General features: G+C 44.7%; 1 protein-coding gene across 1 annotated transcript in view; it reads right to left on the bottom strand.

Moving 5' to 3' along the window:
- Positions 1 to 1,480: 1,480 nt before the first annotated feature.
- Positions 1,481 to 16,975, bottom strand: part of LOC119428108 (plexin-B2) — a 186,296-nt gene continuing 170,801 nt past the window's right edge. The window contains exons 24-42 of the mRNA XM_037695749.1: positions 16,451 to 16,534; positions 15,252 to 15,341; positions 15,008 to 15,144; positions 14,828 to 14,928; positions 12,005 to 12,234; positions 11,721 to 11,902; positions 11,489 to 11,555; positions 10,384 to 10,530; positions 9,116 to 9,193; positions 8,939 to 9,017; positions 8,719 to 8,819; positions 6,616 to 6,697; positions 6,107 to 6,258; positions 5,868 to 6,028; positions 2,936 to 3,083; positions 2,767 to 2,831; positions 2,609 to 2,684; positions 1,976 to 2,050; positions 1,481 to 1,704 (exon numbers count right to left, since the gene is read on the bottom strand). Of these exons, the coding sequence (XP_037551677.1) occupies positions 1,600 to 1,704; positions 1,976 to 2,050; positions 2,609 to 2,684; positions 2,767 to 2,831; positions 2,936 to 3,083; positions 5,868 to 6,028; positions 6,107 to 6,258; positions 6,616 to 6,697; positions 8,719 to 8,819; positions 8,939 to 9,017; positions 9,116 to 9,193; positions 10,384 to 10,530; positions 11,489 to 11,555; positions 11,721 to 11,902; positions 12,005 to 12,234; positions 14,828 to 14,928; positions 15,008 to 15,144; positions 15,252 to 15,341; positions 16,451 to 16,534 (2,160 nt within the window). The 3' untranslated portion in view covers positions 1,481 to 1,599. The remainder of the gene's footprint in view (positions 1,705 to 1,975; positions 2,051 to 2,608; positions 2,685 to 2,766; positions 2,832 to 2,935; positions 3,084 to 5,867; positions 6,029 to 6,106; positions 6,259 to 6,615; positions 6,698 to 8,718; positions 8,820 to 8,938; positions 9,018 to 9,115; positions 9,194 to 10,383; positions 10,531 to 11,488; positions 11,556 to 11,720; positions 11,903 to 12,004; positions 12,235 to 14,827; positions 14,929 to 15,007; positions 15,145 to 15,251; positions 15,342 to 16,450; positions 16,535 to 16,975) is intronic.

Genomic DNA, 16,975 nt, shown 5'->3' on the forward strand with positions numbered 1-16,975 from the left:
ATTGTGTTATTTTTTCTTTTATATGACACGTCTCTGTTCAAGATGCATTATGTTTTTATTCAATCATTCTTGCACAAAATAGCCCCTAAAAATCATTACTCTGATCAAAAATGTTAAAAACTACAAAATTTATATATTTAAGGTCGTCTAATTTCCTGGAAAAAAAGTTCAAAAGTTATAAAATTAGTCTTAAAGTGTGCAATATTAGTGATTAAATGCAACTTTTCAATTTTAAATTTGAACATTCAGGAAAACTGGGCGGAGTCTGATCAGGCCACTCAAGCTGACCAATCAGAGCAGACTGAGATTTTGAGGGGCGGGGCATTTATGTTACAGATTTTCTTTAAATTTCTTGATAAAAATGACTTTCTATAAATCAGAACTTTTTCTCTGATTCTGTGCGTTAATTTTGTTTTAAATATATATATATTTTAATGTGAATGAATGATTTATAACACCTTTGTTATCTTTCTGCTTTGGTTTGTGTTTCAATTACTGATTTGTGTTTAAAAGACTAATCATGTTGTGTTCTTTTATTTGAGTCACAATATGAACTTGTGTTTAATAAAAAAAAACCATTTAAATGTAAAACTATTTTGACGCAGATTTATTTATAAGGATTTGTTTCCACTTTGTACCTCGTTTGGCATTTATTGAACATTTTTAAACATATTTTTGGCGTTTTACACTTTGTGCCCTGAACCGGTTTTAAAGAAAACTATTTATTCACGTTTTAGTCCCAAAGGATCTCAGTAAAGTCTCAATTTATTTTATGGTTAGTTTGAGTTGAGCGGTCACCAAACGCTCCCAGTTTAAATTACTTTTGAACTGAATTATCCAAAGTTTGATTCTCTTCGATCAGAACAAACAAACGTTTTATTAATTCACATCATTTCCCGTCCTCACGGCACATTAAATAAATACGACGCATTAATGAGTTTTATTTGAATTATCGGAGTCGTTTTAGTCAAACTTGTGAAACTTCTATCTTTAAAGCAGAAACTCGTTTCATTTGAAGCTTCTTCAAACTGAGCTGATTATTTTCAGTGGTTTGAAATCTAAACGACAGGAACCAAAGCCGGGTCAGAACCAGGATGAAGGTGATGAACGTCAGCGGTTTGGACCTCATGATTGTTGGGATGGACGTGATTCTGATCAGGTCCGAGAACAAGAACGTTGTGGTGTCACGTTAAATACTGAGCGGGTCGAGATCCGCCGTGGCCCGAGCTGTTCTCAGGTCAGTGCTTCGTGCCGCCGCGGACCGTTCAGAACGGGCCGCTTCGATCCGAACATCCAGAGGAAATGGTTCCATCACTTCCTGTCGGTTCCTTGAAGCTAAAGTTTTGGATTTTCGTTCGTCAGAACGAAGTCAGAGGAGTTCACAAACAAAAGAAACCTCACGGAGCTCCAGCTGATTCCTCCATGTTCCTTCAGCTGGACCAGAACCTCGGTTCTGTTGGTTCTGTGGCTCCTTCAGCTGCGTGTTCTTTAGTCCTTAAACGATTAAACATTCAGAAAGCTTCAGCCGCTCGTCTTCCTTTGAGTCCTTGCGTAGAAAAAAAAAAAATTGAAAGCCCCGCCCCCTCCGTCCTCACGGGGTCAAAGGTCGGTGGTTTTGTGCTCCAGGGCGGCGGCGACCTGCTGGAGGCGGACCGTGAGCTGTTTGTTCTGAGCGGCCGGGTCTTCGTCCAGCGACTGGATGATCTGAGGAAGAGGAGGAAAAATAGATTTTATTAAAATTCATCAGATTTGGTGATTTAAAATAATCAGGATCAAAGTGCGCATGCCGCCACCTAGTGGCCAAAACTAAAAAAAACAGCTTCTGATGATTGAAGCCAATAAAATCTGGATTTAGACTCTGTTCACAAAATGAATACTGTAATATTATATTATAATAAAATGAGTGAGCTGCTTGTATTTCTGAAAATTAAACCTGGATATTATTAAAGCAAAAAAATAAATGTTGGTTACTCACGGCATCGAAGTACTTGCTGGCGTACTGGTACAGCTGATGCAAGGCCACCTGGGTGTTCAGCTTCTCCGTGTGTTGCTACAAAAAACGGTTTAAAATAATTTAGGTCAGAAACTCGTTTAATCTGCTCTACAAAACAAAACAAACTGCTTGTAAATATCTGAAAAGTTTGTTTTAAAAATAACTGTGGGACACAAAAACTGAAGAAAAAAAACTTTTGTTGTTAAGTTTTTAAAGGATATTTTATATAATAGGTTTCTGTGAACCGATGATAAACAGTATCTTACCTGTTGTAGAAAGCTCTTTGAACAAGCCTGAAAAAGGCTGTTTTGTTTGAACAGAGGTTTTTCAAAGAGCTTTCTACAACAGGTAAGATAGTGATAGTTCATAACTTTTCCACAGAACCACACTTTAAAACATCTACCGGTAAATTAAAACTCTAAAATTAAAACTAAAACTAGTTAAAAGGAGTAAACAGACCATAATATGTGTCTGACAGAGTGCTTTGATTTGGAAGCTCTTTGAAGCTTTTTATCTGTAATCTACATTTGTCTTTAATGCATCCGAAGATAAAACCCGTTACGGTGGTTTGCTGGAGGCTGAGTCCTGGTTTTACCAACACAAAGAGACTCGTACCCGGGACACCTCGGCCAGGTGTGTGTTCATGTCCTGGTCACTGACTGGAACCATCTGGCTGATGCCCGTGTAGTAACTGTGGACACAGCGGATAAGAAACGATTCATTTGTGAAGTTCTGTATTCACGGCCTGAACGTGCCGCTCTGTAAACACTCACTCGTCAACCATCTTCTTATACGTGGAAATCTCTTTTGCGTAGAGCAGCTTGTTGCTCGGAGACTCCTGGAGTCGGAAACAAAAGGAACAAATTAGACGCCGGCGTTAACCCCGTCAGGTTTTCAGCTCGCAGCTCTTTGGGGAAATGGCCGCCGCTCGGTTGAACTGACCCTGCTGAGTTTGTGCTCCGTCTTGGTGCAGGCGTCCATGAAGGTCTGAGCGATGACGTGCAGCGACGCGTCCACCACCTCGGTCACGTGGACGTCGAAGATGAAGTGAGGATTTCTAAGGATGTTCACCCAAAACCGCATCGGCAAGCTGCAGACACGCCAAAAAAGATCACAAATCAAGATTCGGCCTGTCGCGATAAACAATAAACCAAGAGAGAGACAGCCCACGTCACGTCAAGGGGCCTCCCTCCCATTTTCTTAAAGACACACGCTGCTCGCTCCCTTCCAGCGTGTCCTGAGTCTTCCCCTGGGTCTCCTCCCAGTTGGACATGCCCGAAGCACCTCCATAGGGAGGCACCCAGGAAGCACCCTTACCAGAGTTCATGACCAGAGGTGAGGGCAGGAACGTAGACCGACCAATGAACGGAGAGCTGTGCCTTACAGCTCTCTCTTCACCACAACGGACCAGCACAGAGTCCACAATACTGCAGACGCTGCATCAATCTATCTGTCAATCTCTCGCTCCATTCTTCCCTCACTCGTGACCAAAACCCAGAGACACTTGAACTCCTCCACTTGAGGCAGAACTTCACCCTCGACCTGAAGAGAACAATCCACCCTTTTCTGACAGAGGAGCTTGTTTTGAAATAAGCTGAAGATAATGGAGGGATGGGTTTATAATTATTTATTAAGCAATTTACAAGCAATATCAGAAGATTTTTCCAACTCGGTGTTTGTTTTATTCCTCATTTTATTTATTTTTTGAGAAAGCGACGAGGTCACCGTCCTTTTTCTGAGCATTTTATCTGGTTTTGAAACACCCGTTTTATTTTGGACATATCGATGCCATGAATGCACTGAATGCTGCAGCAGCTCGTAGCACAAGACAAGTTTTCATGTTGGTTGATAAAGTACATTTTATTTTTGGATTTCCATCTTTAAACATTTAGCTGTTCGACGTTTCCGTCTAAAAAAACGTGTTTTTAATCAGCTGGATGTGGAGACCTGAACAAGAGTTTATTAAAAAACCCTGAAGCCAACACGGGACGCCAACATCAGAATAACTTCAGATAAAAGAGCTAAAAACATTAAAGCTGGTGTCGAGCTGTGTGGATAGCACAAAAAGTTCAAAGCTAATAATGAAGATCTGGGTTAACAGCCGTGGTAACGTTTAGCTTCCATCTTTGCTGACGCACCTTTTACTTCCTCCAACCTTTCATCTCTTCCTCCCCGATCACAACCGTCATCAATAATTCACCACGGCTGATGAATATTTCATCCCGTTAGCGTGAGTTCTTCATGATTGACAGATTCGGCTCGGGGTCAGAGAGAAAACAGAGCAGCGATCTCTCCGTCCGTCCGTTTCTGCTCCGTCGTCATTTATCCGACTCGTCAACAGTCGAGCGATTAACGGAGGTTTTCGTGCGGCCGGCTGCCTGCGCCGACACGACTTCGCTCCAGCTGGGCTGATGAAACGGCAAACGCACGGAAGCAGAGGTTTGTACAGCAGGATGGCAGTTTGCAGCTTTGAAGAGAAGCAGGACTGAACTGGTTCAGGAGCCACAAAATCAGGAGGTTTGAGGGAAAACCCGCATCAGATGGTCTGAGGGACGCTGCGAGGTTCAGTCCCACCTCAAGATACAACTTGTCTTTTTGTTTGTCTCTTGTTATGGAGCGAAAACGGGAATTGGAAATACCCTCGGTCTGTTTGTGAGCTGCATAACTTCAAAAATAAAGTGAGATACCGACTTCCATGTTGGTGGGTGGCTGCATGTACACATAAGAAAGGTCACTACTGAAAACTGGGTTGTTACATTGAATTCAAGATGGCCGCCACCATATAATTATGTAAACCGACCACTCCTATTGTTTCAATTTTATATTGTCTCAAAGTACAATTTGCTCAAATGATTGGCCTAAGATTAATTTATGGGGGGCATGGCCACCATTGGCCACCCCCTGGCTCCATCATTGAGTCTGGTGGTGGCCTCGGTTCTTCACAGTGCATCTCCTCACTTGAATATCTTCCAGGAAAACATGAAGTCCTGATGAACACCATGGACTCTGTGGACAAGGTGAGGGATGTCGTCATGGAGACTGATGAAACAGTGGTCTCTTCTGACGTCACATGACTCTTTACTTCCTGTTGATGATGCAGTAGAGGTGGTCTAAGGTTCAAATCAGACACCACTCTGAGCAGCAGGACCACGCTTTCCACTGAGCCACTGTGTCAACTCTTGAACCTGTGCCTGCAGTCAACCTAAGGGGGGGCAACATGACAGGCAGAACCATGGGGGTGCTGTGGGGTGTCCAGTTTCTCCCATCGTAGCCAACCTGGCGTCCTTCTCAGGGACACCACCAAGTCATTGGTTCAGGTATGTTGACGACACCTGGGTTCAAATCAAATCTCAGGAAGTCCAACATTTTACTGACCACATCAACTCTGTGGATAAATACATCAAGTTCACACGAGAAGATGAAAAAAATGGCAAGTTGGTTTTCTTGGACTGTGAGGTCTCAGTCTCTGATAGAGGACAAACCACAAACCCCCCCACACAGACCAGTATCTGCAGTTTGACTCCCATCAGCCTCTGGAGCACGAGTTGGGAGTCATCAGGACTCTGTACCACAGAGCAGACGGCAGAAATACTACAAACGACCTAAAAAGCAGAACATTATTGTTCTGCATGCTGATCGTAACTCCTTCAACTAAACTCAACCAACTTTTTAAAAGTTGTACAGTTTCAACATTTATCAACTTTGACAGGAAGTTCTTTAGATCCGAGGCGTTGGACACGGAGCAGGAAGCGATACTGAACGTTTCAGATCGTTCTGAAAACTCTTGAAATAAAAGCGTCGGTCTGTTCCGACGAAACATCTGGAAACATCTGGACAAAAAGAGCATCATTCAGGGAGTGCCTCTGCTGCGCACCTGTTGGTCTTCCAGATGTGCAGCGTCTCCTCGTCCACGTTGTCGTGCCTCTGCGCCTGCTCGTCCAAGAAGTCGAAGAAGTATTTGACGGCGGGCGGGACGACGGAGCTCGAGCACAGGACGCTGCGGAAGAAATCGTCCACGAACTGCTGCAACGTGCCCTGAGGACCGAAAACACACAAACGGTCACGCTGCGTCAGGAAAACGTGCACGGAGCCTTCGGAGCGGGTCGTCTGCACCTTGACGGACAGCAGGCGCGTCAGGTAGATCTCCGTGATGGCTTTGGTCATGGCCTTGTCCTTCATGCTGCCTCGCTTGGACTTCACCTCGTCGAGCTCGTCCGTCGGCCTCACCAGGTGGAAGGTGTTGTCGTCCTCCAGGAGCGCGTTCTCTGCACGAGACAGCCGACGTTAGCGCTCGCTGACCAGATGTTTAGAAAGCCCTGAACTGTGAGTGGAGCCGGTCGAGCTCCGGTTCTCATCGTTTAAAAACAAAATAAACGACGAGCTTTGATTCAAGATGGCCACCAGAGCCAAGTCCCTCGAGATACGACTCTCAGCAACCACCGCACCAAGTTCTAGCTCAACATCTGTAAACTGAGTGTGCTCAAGTCCATTATTTATTTTAGCTGAGGATGAGTAGCCTTGGCGGCCATCTTGAATCAGTAATGATTTCATGAAAATGCATCCAGTGCCTCCAGAGATATTTTGCTAACGCTGCAGTCAAAACAGAAAAGGTGTGGACGTACTCTCATCGTGGCTGTCCTGGTGCTGGTGGAACGACTGCGCGTGCAGAACTCTGGACAGAACCAACGTGGCGTTGTCCCGAACCTGCAACACAGAGCGGGTCAAACAAGTTCACATCAATATTTTTATGATTTTAAGGATTTTCTCCAAACGTCAGGAGGACTCGAACTCCTGGTCGGTTTCCATAGAAACGAGAGTCCTTCCACGTGTCGACGCTCCTCGACGAAAACGTCTCGGATGAAAATGAAGCCGAGTGAAAACAGCAGGACGGAAAAACGAAGACGCCGCCGCTTTCAAACGTCCCGAAACTCTGACCATGATCAGGACAAATCAGCTGATCCTTCTGCCTCCAGAACGTTTTAGACGTGTTGTCGAGTTAAAATGACCTTCTTTATTTAAAAAAAAACAAAAAAACAAAAACAACTTTTGTCGTGGGGGGGGGTCTCTTAAGAAATGTCAAATAAAATAAAACAAGAGTAAACATTCCTCACGGCGTTCTGACGGTAAACAAGTTGCAGAAACTAAACCAACTTCTTTCGTCTGTCCCCTCCATTATTTATTTCTGTCTTTCTGGAGCTGTTGATTCACATGTGGGTCACATGTTCACATGTGGGTCACATGTTCACATGTGGGTCACATGTTCACATGTGGGTCACATGTTCACGTGACTTACAACAGCAGCTTATTACTTTTACTAAATAAATCAAACCATAAAACTCTAAGAACAGGACGCTAAACGTCCGAGTTACACAAAAATAAAACCCAAATGGAAAAATCAGTCCCGTTCACGAGCGCGGGGGTTCCTATCAACCTTTATTTAGACAGTAAATCCCATTGAGCCTTGAGGACTCATTTACAAGAGAGACCTGATAAAGGTCCTAAAGGTCGTTTAGAACGAAGACGGATTGAATTTGGTTTAAATTTATTTCTGCGGTCGCTGAATAATCGACACGGACCTGAGGCAGATTTACAAGAAATTAAAGCTTTAAATAAAAAAACACGATAAATAAATCAGTTAAATCAAATAATGTTCTTCAGACACTGAACTATTGTGGAGTCTCTCACTTTAAATCAAAGATCTGATCAGAGATCTGTTATAGATCTGTTATAGATCTGCTATAGATCTGATCAGAGATCTGTTATAGATCTGGTCAAAGATCTGCTATAGATCTGTTATATATCTGCTATAGATCTGCTATATATCTGCTATAGATCTGTTATAGATCTGCTATAGAGCTGCTATATATCTGCTATAGAGCTGCTATATATCTGTTATATATCTGTTATATATCTGCTATATATCTGCTATAGCTCTGCTATAGATCTGTTATAGATCTGCTATAGAGCTGCTATATATCTGTTATATATCTGCTATAGCTCTGCTATAGATCTGCTATAGCTCTGCTATAGATCTGCTATAGATCTGCTATAGAGCTGCTATATATCTGTTATATATCTGCTATATATCTGCTATAGATCTGTTATAGATCTGCTATAGCTCTGTTATATATCTGCTATAGATCTGTTATATATCTGTTATAGATCTGCTATAGCTCTGTTATAGATCTGCTATAGCTCTGTTATATATCTGCTATAGCTCTGTTATATATCTGCTATAGATCTGCTATAGATCTGCAATATATCTGTTATCTATCTGCTATAGATCTGCTATAGATCTGTTATATATCTGCTATAGATCTGCTATAGATCTGCTATAGATCTGTTATAGATCTGTTATCTGTTACTGCTGCCATCTACAAACAGCGCTTACTTTGAGTAATTATTAAATAAAAATGGGACTCGAGGGTTAAACCCCGCCCACTTTGGGACATGTGGGATTGCTCAACATTAAGTTTTACATTCTGGGTTTTACAATAATCCAGATTTTATAATGAAAATAATAAAATAATCCCACTTTCTCATGTTTTCCTCATTTGTAGAAACTCTTCAGAGGAATCTGAGTCTACAGCTCCCCGGCTCGGTAAACTGGACTAGGCCCATTTAAACCGGCGCCACAGCAGGAGGCGGGGCTTAACTCGCCTCTCTGTGCTGCACAGGTGAAGGTGTGAAACAGGTGCGGGGGGCGGCGCAGCAGCAGAACTCACGTTGTAATGAGCCAGTGTGTTGAGTCTCCTCCAGCGTCCTTCTTTCTGTGTGGTGAGGTCCAGGTCGGACAGGATCTGACCCGTGGAGCCGGGTCGCCACTCTGTGGACGGACAAGGAAACAAACTTTAACCTTCGCCGCTCTGCGGCCACGTGCCCTCGCTCGCCGCTCGGAGGTAAATAGTTTTGTTTACAAACTGATAAACTGTGTGTTTGTGTCACCGAGTGCGACGTTCTCCACTTTGGGTCTCTGAGAGTACGGCAGGTTCCGGTAGACCTGGTCGATGATCTTCTCCTTCACCTGGGGGGCAGAAAACAACAGATTCAGCACCCGGACAGTACACCACAGGACAGAACGCTGCTGCTGGAGGACGAGCAGGTGGACCGGGTCAGACCCACCTGGGTGATGGTGTCGCAGTTCAACACTTTAACCGGAGTGACGTCGGGTCCCTCCCCGTGGACCAGAACCTGCAGAGTCTGACAGAAGGACCACGTTGAGATCTGCCGTCATCTTTCACATGACTCAAACAAAGAAGCCTTGTTTGTTCTGTTCTGCGTCTGTTTGTTGCTCCATTTGACACATTTAATCCCAGAGATCATGTTTTAAGTGAACTGAAGGACTGAGTGGTTCAGAGATGATCTACAGCAGATACAGGAGGACGACGCCTGTGTGTGTGTTCTGCAGCTTGTTACACGTTCACAGCATTACGGGGACGACGGGGACCGAAGAAGCTTTTCTAAACGTTCGCATCAGATGAAACTCAGAGGATTAAGAGTCTGCTGCAAAACGGCTCAGCCTTTCTTCAAGGAGCAGAAGAAAGATTAGACCAGGGGTGTCCAGATGTTTTCATCATGGAGCTCCTTTTAAAAGGACCAGGTCAAAGTGATCTACCTGCTGTAAGACCCCGTTTACACGAGAACAACCTATTAAAACTTAAGTGTTTTTTTAATGTTTATTGGGCTAATAAACAAAAATGAGCAAGTTTACATGAAAACACTATAATTTTCACGTCTGTCAGGTTGCCAGATAAGAAATGATGAACTATAGAACTGTGGCTTTAAATTGACAGTATTTTGAGCTAAACTGTCGTAAGTGCCAAGTAAAGATGTTCTAAGATGAGGCGTGTGTTGTGTTTGTTGAACATGTGCACAGAAAAGGAGGGGGTAAACAAAACATGTTACATTGATCTGGCAACCCTCATCACCCACGCACAGATGATCTGAGATGATCTGAGACGATCTGAGATGATCTGAGATGATCTGAGATGGACGTATTGGGCACCTCTGTAGTAAATGAGGTCAAATCCTGCAACAGGCTGCAGAACCTTAATGGAGGACCGAGGAGCAGCCGTGGACAAGGCAGGAAATTAAAGTGAAGCCACAGAGCAGCTGCTGCCACATGTTCCATCGATGGTCATAAACTCATGTTCATATCTTACGAGCTGCAGATAAACACATTCAAGACTCTCAGATCAACAGATCCCTCTGATCTGCTTGAAGATGTTAAATCCGTTTGTTTCTTGCAGAACTCGCCTGCATCGTATGATTCACTGTTTTTACCACTGAGCTGTGAGCTCTGAAGTTTTTAGACTTTTCTCAAAGTTCTGCGACTCAGAATCTGTTGAAGCGTGTCGTGTCAGAAACCTGCAGCGCCTGCGTGCACTAACCAGCACGGAGTACTCCACATCGTCTCCCAGCAGCCCCGTGTCGTTCAGCGTGTACTTGGCTTTCTTCAGCTTGGCGTCCACCGGGCCCTTCTCCACCTGGTGCTTCAAGGCCTTGAAGAGTTTGTATAAAGGTTCTCCAGCCGTGTCCTGGACAGGAAGTCAAACCAGACAGACGCGTTCACGATCCGCCACAACGCAAACGTTACACACACAGACTTAGGTTATGAATAGTAAACAGCTCACCTGCTCTTTGAACACACGGTTAAAAACAAAAAGTTAAAGCAGACTGATGAGCCAACAGTCCAAACACTTACAAAAACTTTTAAACTGTTTATTACCTGCAACTAAAAATTAATTACTATTACCTATTGTTGGCTACTACTACTACCAATTAATACTTCCTAATATTAACCTAATATTACAGTTTGTTAACGACAACCTACCACCATAACTTATTAATACCCACTATTGCTACTATTTACTTATTTAACTCATAGTTACCAACTATTATACCAATTAACTATCGTTTAAATACTATTACAATCTGCACCTATTGATACCTGCTTTAACTACCAACTAGTACTTATTACTACCCAATATCACCTATTAATATCAACCATTACTAACAAATACCTATTAATTAGGGATGCACAATACTATTGGCATCAGCCGATAGTAAAGTTTAATATAGGAAATCAGCCATTCCAGCAAAATAAATCACAGATATAAAAGGTGCTCCATCCATCCATCCATCCATCCAGATAGATATGGATTAACTTTTAATAATTACCTTTGTATCTTTAAAAAAAGTTAAAAGCAATGATTGACGTGGTTTAAAATTACGTGTTTTTCCAATGAAAATGATGAAAATTACAATTTGGTTTAAATTTAAAGTCGTTTCTGTGGCTCGTTTTCTGAATTTCACTCTTTTTATTCATGTCAGGACCTAAAGAAGATAATTTTATCAACCTGATGTAAAGTAAAAACGTGAAACTTGGTTTGGAGCTGCAGGGTAAAACCCAAACACCGACAGAAAAACGAGCGGCGTTCTGACACAGAAACATTTTTAGTCCGTCACGAATGGAAGAAAACACGGTTTTGTTACCCGCAGGAACTGGTACAAGCAGATGGACATCCAGTTGCACAGCATCCTCTCCACCACCGTCTCTGACCTGCAGCCAACAGAACACAGTCAATCTGTGCAGACACCTGGAAACCTCTTTCACTCCAACTTGTAAAGGCGTCGTGCACGTTCGACACGCTGCAGGAGGCTTGGGCTCAGATCCAAACGAGCTCAACTGAATGGTTTAACAGCCAGCGGTCGTGTCCGCCCTCACCTCCTCAGCATCAGTTTGGGGTTTTTGCTCTGCACGTGCTCGTTCATCAGCTCCAGCAGCAGCGTCCTCATGATGTCCGTGTAGTACTCCAGCTTGCCGTGCAGCGCCACCGTCAGCAGGGAGGCGAAATACCCGCGGGACCGGGCGTTGAAGTCGGAGCGACCCTCCAACGTGCGGATGAACTGGAAACGAAAATGAAAAGTTTACGTGAAGTTAAAGGGAACGATGTGAGCAGGAGCCCGATGTGAGCAGGAGCCCGATGTGAGCAGGAGCCCGACGCTCACGTTGATGAGGAACGTCTTGCTGTTCAGCAGGTTGGAGAACTGGTTCAGGGCCTGAGCCACGTTGGCCCGCCGGCCCTCGGTGATCTGGATCCTTCCGGTGATCATGGGGTCGTTGGCGCCCTCTTTGGACGGCAGGAAGAAGTTCCTGTCGGTGTAGGTTTTGTAGTCCAGGAAGGGGATCCGGCCTTCGCTCAGATCGCTGGTGTGGTCCTCCATTTCTATCATCAGATCTGTAAAATAAAAAAGATGTCGGCACGTTAGAGGAGCTCAGCTGCGACTGTTGGACGATGGTTGGAATCTCAGACACTAAATGTCTGAAAGTTTCTGCGGAAGCCTCGAAAATCTAAAATGTCCTTTGGAGATAAATCAAGTCTGAATGTGAGAATTGGAGCGTTTCCAGTGAAGCGACCAGAAGCCGTGCAGCCGCTTCTTTGAGGGGCTGGTTTCTGACGATGGTGGACTGGTTTCACGTGCGTGCACAATGTTCTGGTGTCCTCCCACCTCCACCCGTCTTACACCTGCAGCTGCCCATGGGAGCAGGATTGTGGTCCAGCGGTGCAACGAGGTCCCCCGTCACTGAGGGATTTGAACAGTGAATGTTTAAGATGAGTGGAATTTAAGAGAAAAATAAATAAATGTTTTTGTTGTGGGGAGGGGGTTACACTGTGGAGAAGAACAGAGTGTTTTTATTTAGCTTCGCTCTGAGTCGCGGAGTGACGGTTGCTGGCGAGTGGAGGGAGCGACTATCCAGCACCAGGTGCAGTGGAGGAGCCAGGGGGTGGTCGATGGTGGCCTTGGCCCCAATAGATTCATCTTCGATCAGCCCAAGGGCCACCCCAGGGGTAGAGACCTTTTCACTCTTCGATGCAGCCACACTCTCAAATGGAAGTACGCTGCTCATTTTTAAGTTATCCAGCTCACGAGTTAAACGTGCACACGTGGAGGCAGCCATCTTGGATTTTGATGTGCAGCCCAGTTTTTGAAAGGAAACTTTCCGACTCCTAGATGTTGCTGCACACCGTAATGGAAGTTGGTACCAGGTTTTAATCACAACACGCACCGACGGTAGTTCGGTCTCTTGGCTCCAGGACGGTGGACAAACCCCCGTCTCTACGGTGAAGACACTACAGAAATGTCTTCCGATCCACTCAGACTTCAGCAACAGAATAAAAACTGCAGCGAGCTTAAAGACAGCTGAAGGCTCAAATCAGGGCTTGATTTTTAAAATAAATAAATCATGACAATAATCCTGTTGTGGGACCACAAGTAGATATCTGAAACTTTAGCTCATATGTAGTCCAACATTTCTTTTGACGTCTTAAAAACTGCAGTCGAGAAGAGAGCAGCATAAATTATTTTCACACTTTTATAAATTTTAGATCTGGACGTCGATCGTAAAAAACGCTTTCTGAATTCTGGTCAGAATGTTTGTTTTGTTCACAGCGAACAAATTAAAGGCCGAGCGTCTCTGAGGAAAACTACCGCCTGCAGCCTTCCTGAACAGTCTGAAACAAGATGGCCGCCACAACCGCGTGTCGGATCATGTGTCGAGGATGACTCTCCGCTACTACCACACACTATTTGATTGTAATTCTGAGTTAAAGCCAGAACTAAATCAATTATAGACGTTTGTCAAATGATTACTTTGTGTTAAAATGAATCCTTTGGTTCATGAGATATTTTGCTAACAGCAGAGCAAAGATGTCACATTATGAACAGCACTCTGAGTGTGTTTTGAGGACGACTCTCAGCTACTACCACACTAAATCTTAGCTCAACAGCTGTAAAATTGACTGTGATAACCATATTTATATTAGCTAAAACTGACTAGCTGTGTCGGCCATCTTGAATGGGGTTGATTTGGAAATATAAACAGCTGTAGAGGTTAAAGTATTGATTACATCCTCAGAGTTTCATTAAAATCAATCCAGTGGTTCATGAGATATTTTGCTAACAGACAAACCAGGGTTGATCCTAACAGTTGAAACAAAAGTTTGAGGTTTGTGCAGTGTGTAGCACTACATGTTTTCAGTGACTCTCAGCTACTACCACAACAAACTTTAACTCAATACGAGAAAAAACAATTGAGTTACAGCTTTGTTTGTGTTTCAAGAGGTTGATTAGCTGTGGCGGCCATCTTGAATGCACTTGACACCAAACTCTGAACAGTTGGAACTTATTTTCTATAAGTTTCATTAAACTCCATCCGGTGGTTTATGAGATATTTTGCTAACAGACAGAGCTGACACCAATAGTTTTTTTTTTTTTCATTTAGCCTTTATTTATCCAGGTTAGTCTCATTGAGCCACGAGAACTCATTTTCAAGAGAGACCTGTTTAGGGAGCACATGGTGGGGGTTAAGGGCCTTGCTCATGGGCCTAGAGTGGGGCGAATGAGGGTGGGGGCAAGTGTGGGTGTTTCACCTACCCCACCCACAATTTTGATGTTGTCGGGGCCGGGGCGTGAACCGGCGATCTTCGGATCACAAGCCCACCTCTCTAACCTCTGCGCCACCACTCCCCCATAGTTAGTGAAGTTCTTGAATCAGTCAGAGCTCAGACTGTGTGTCGCAGATCAGCCTCAGCTACTACCACACTAAGTTTGAGCTCAACATCTGTAAAACTGACTGAGCTATTCGTGTGTTTGATGAGGTCACTTAGCTGTGGCGGCCATATTGAATTGGACTAATTCTAAAGATTACTTCCTGAGTTTTATTCAAATCTGTCCAGACTCAGGAGACATTCTGGACAAAGACGAGTTCAAATCATCGCTCAGCTCTCGCCTCGGTCGTTTAGTCGCAGCTCAGACAGGTGATCTCCGTACCTGTGAACTCCTTCTTGCAGCGATCTCTGACGCTCTCCTCCAGACTCTCCAGCTGATGCTTCACCTTCTCGTACTCCCGCTCCGCCTGCTGACTCTTCCTCCTGCCCCGGAGCAAACGACACTGGGATCAGAAACACGACGACGCGTCGAGCGCCGACCCGTCGGGACGTTTGACCCCACCTGTAGCAGTAGACGGACACGGCGATGAAGAGCAGCATCGGCACGATCACGGCGGGGATGATGATGGCCAGAGGGATGCGGTCAACATCGGGGTAGTACACAGAATCCACGACCCACCTGCCGTAACCGAACTTCACCTGGAAACCAGCAGAGCGGAACAAATCTGTGATTTTCCTCGTTGGGACGAGTTAAACAGGAGCAGATTCCAGGTGAGCGGGTGTTGCTTTGATAAAAACGTGTTTACCGTGAGCTCCAGAGAGCCGTTGGTCGAGTCTCGGCGGAGATGTTTCGACGTGGGTTGGGATGACGGAGCGTCCAGGATCAGTTTATCGTCCTGGAGGAAGAAAAACGGGAAAACAAGGCAGGTCCACGTTATCAACCAGGGTTCCCAAAGAAACAACGCTGAAGTAGTAATCATCGTGGGAACATCTGTAACCGACAAACATCTGGAGTCAGCCCGATTCAAGATGGCTGCCACAGCCGACTGACCTGAAATTGGCTATAACTCGTTCAGTCGCTGTAACTGAAGCCGATCAGAAACACGGCTCCTCAGTTTAATGTAGCTACAAAACGAGCTTCCATAACGAAACAATTAAATTTCAGCTGGAGCGTCGGCTAACGAGCGGGTAAAGCTCAGGCTGCGAGTTCATCACGTTTAACAGAACGAGACAACGTTCTCCGAGTTCTAGCTTAAAACCAGCAGTACCCGTTCGCCTGTTAGTAAAATATCTCTAACCATTGGATGGTATTTTATGTCAATACCTGTAAAACTGACAGACATTTTTTTTTCCACAACTGAATAACTGGAGTTGATACAATTCAACATGGTTGTCACAGCTAATGGATTAGCCAACAGAAGAACAGCTATAATTCAGCTGTTTTTACAGATACTGAGCTGAAGTTGGACGTGGCAGTAGCTGAGAGCGTTTGATGACACTGAGCACCAACAGAACAATCGTCGACATAAGATCCTCAGTCTGAACTCCTTCATGAACGTCTTCAGTCGTTGCGACCAGGAGAACCGAACGCAGCTTCACTTGTTCGGTGACGGCCGACAGGAGAAACAGGACGACGCTCGTGAAGCTTCAGCCTGCTGAGCTGTCGTCTTTGAGAACGAGCGAGGAACCGTGGCTGCAGCGTATTTTTAGCTCCGTCTGAACGTTCTGGATGAAAAGCGGAGATGTCGAAGACGTCTGCCTTTTGTCAGAAAACACAGTCGCAGCTCCGCGCTGGGAGTCCTGCTCCACTCGTTCTCTTTCATCAGGAAGCTCATTGATCTCCAGATCACCGATCGAGCGCTCGGTGTGGCCGAGCGCCGTCACCTGCCCGACTCAGATCAAAGGGGGAAGTCAAGAGAACCGACGCCGGCGAGAACGATGAGACGTCTCGCACCTCGTCCTTTGACGGAACATCTACACCTGCATGTCTGAAGCTGCTGCGTACCTGCAGGATGTTCACGTTGCAACGGGCGTCGCCCACGAACGCCTCCGCCTCTTTCGCCGTCATCGCCTTGGAGAAGCCTCGGCCCTGTTGGAGCCAGAACACAGAACTGAGAAGAGGAGGTGATGAAGAGGAGGTGATGAAGAGTCACGTTAACGACCTGCACATGTTGGCTCGGAGGGAGGAGCTTCTTTGTTGTTGACATAAGATTTAGCTAAAGTGTCGTCGTCAAGGAAACGGCAAAAACTTAACATTAATCAACTGAACACAAACTGATCCAGTTTAGAAAAAAATAAACAAGAATCATGGTCAGTTTTATTCCTTTTAGCTTCTTGTTAATGTTTAGCTACTTTTAACAAGCATTTGGCTAATTTAATTAGCATTTTGCTTGTTTTTATTTCGATACTCTGAAGTAGAAGTGTGCTGGCGTCCATTTTTAAGAACAAGGGTGATGTATAGAGTTGTAGCAACTAGACTGGTACAGGACATGTATGAGGACAGCAGGACATGTATGAGGACAACAAGACA

Source organism: Nematolebias whitei, chromosome 22, assembly GCF_014905685.2.
Source record: "Nematolebias whitei isolate Nwh7 chromosome 22, NemWhi1, whole genome shotgun sequence".
Taxonomy (NCBI): Eukaryota; Metazoa; Chordata; class Actinopteri; order Cyprinodontiformes; family Rivulidae; genus Nematolebias; species Nematolebias whitei.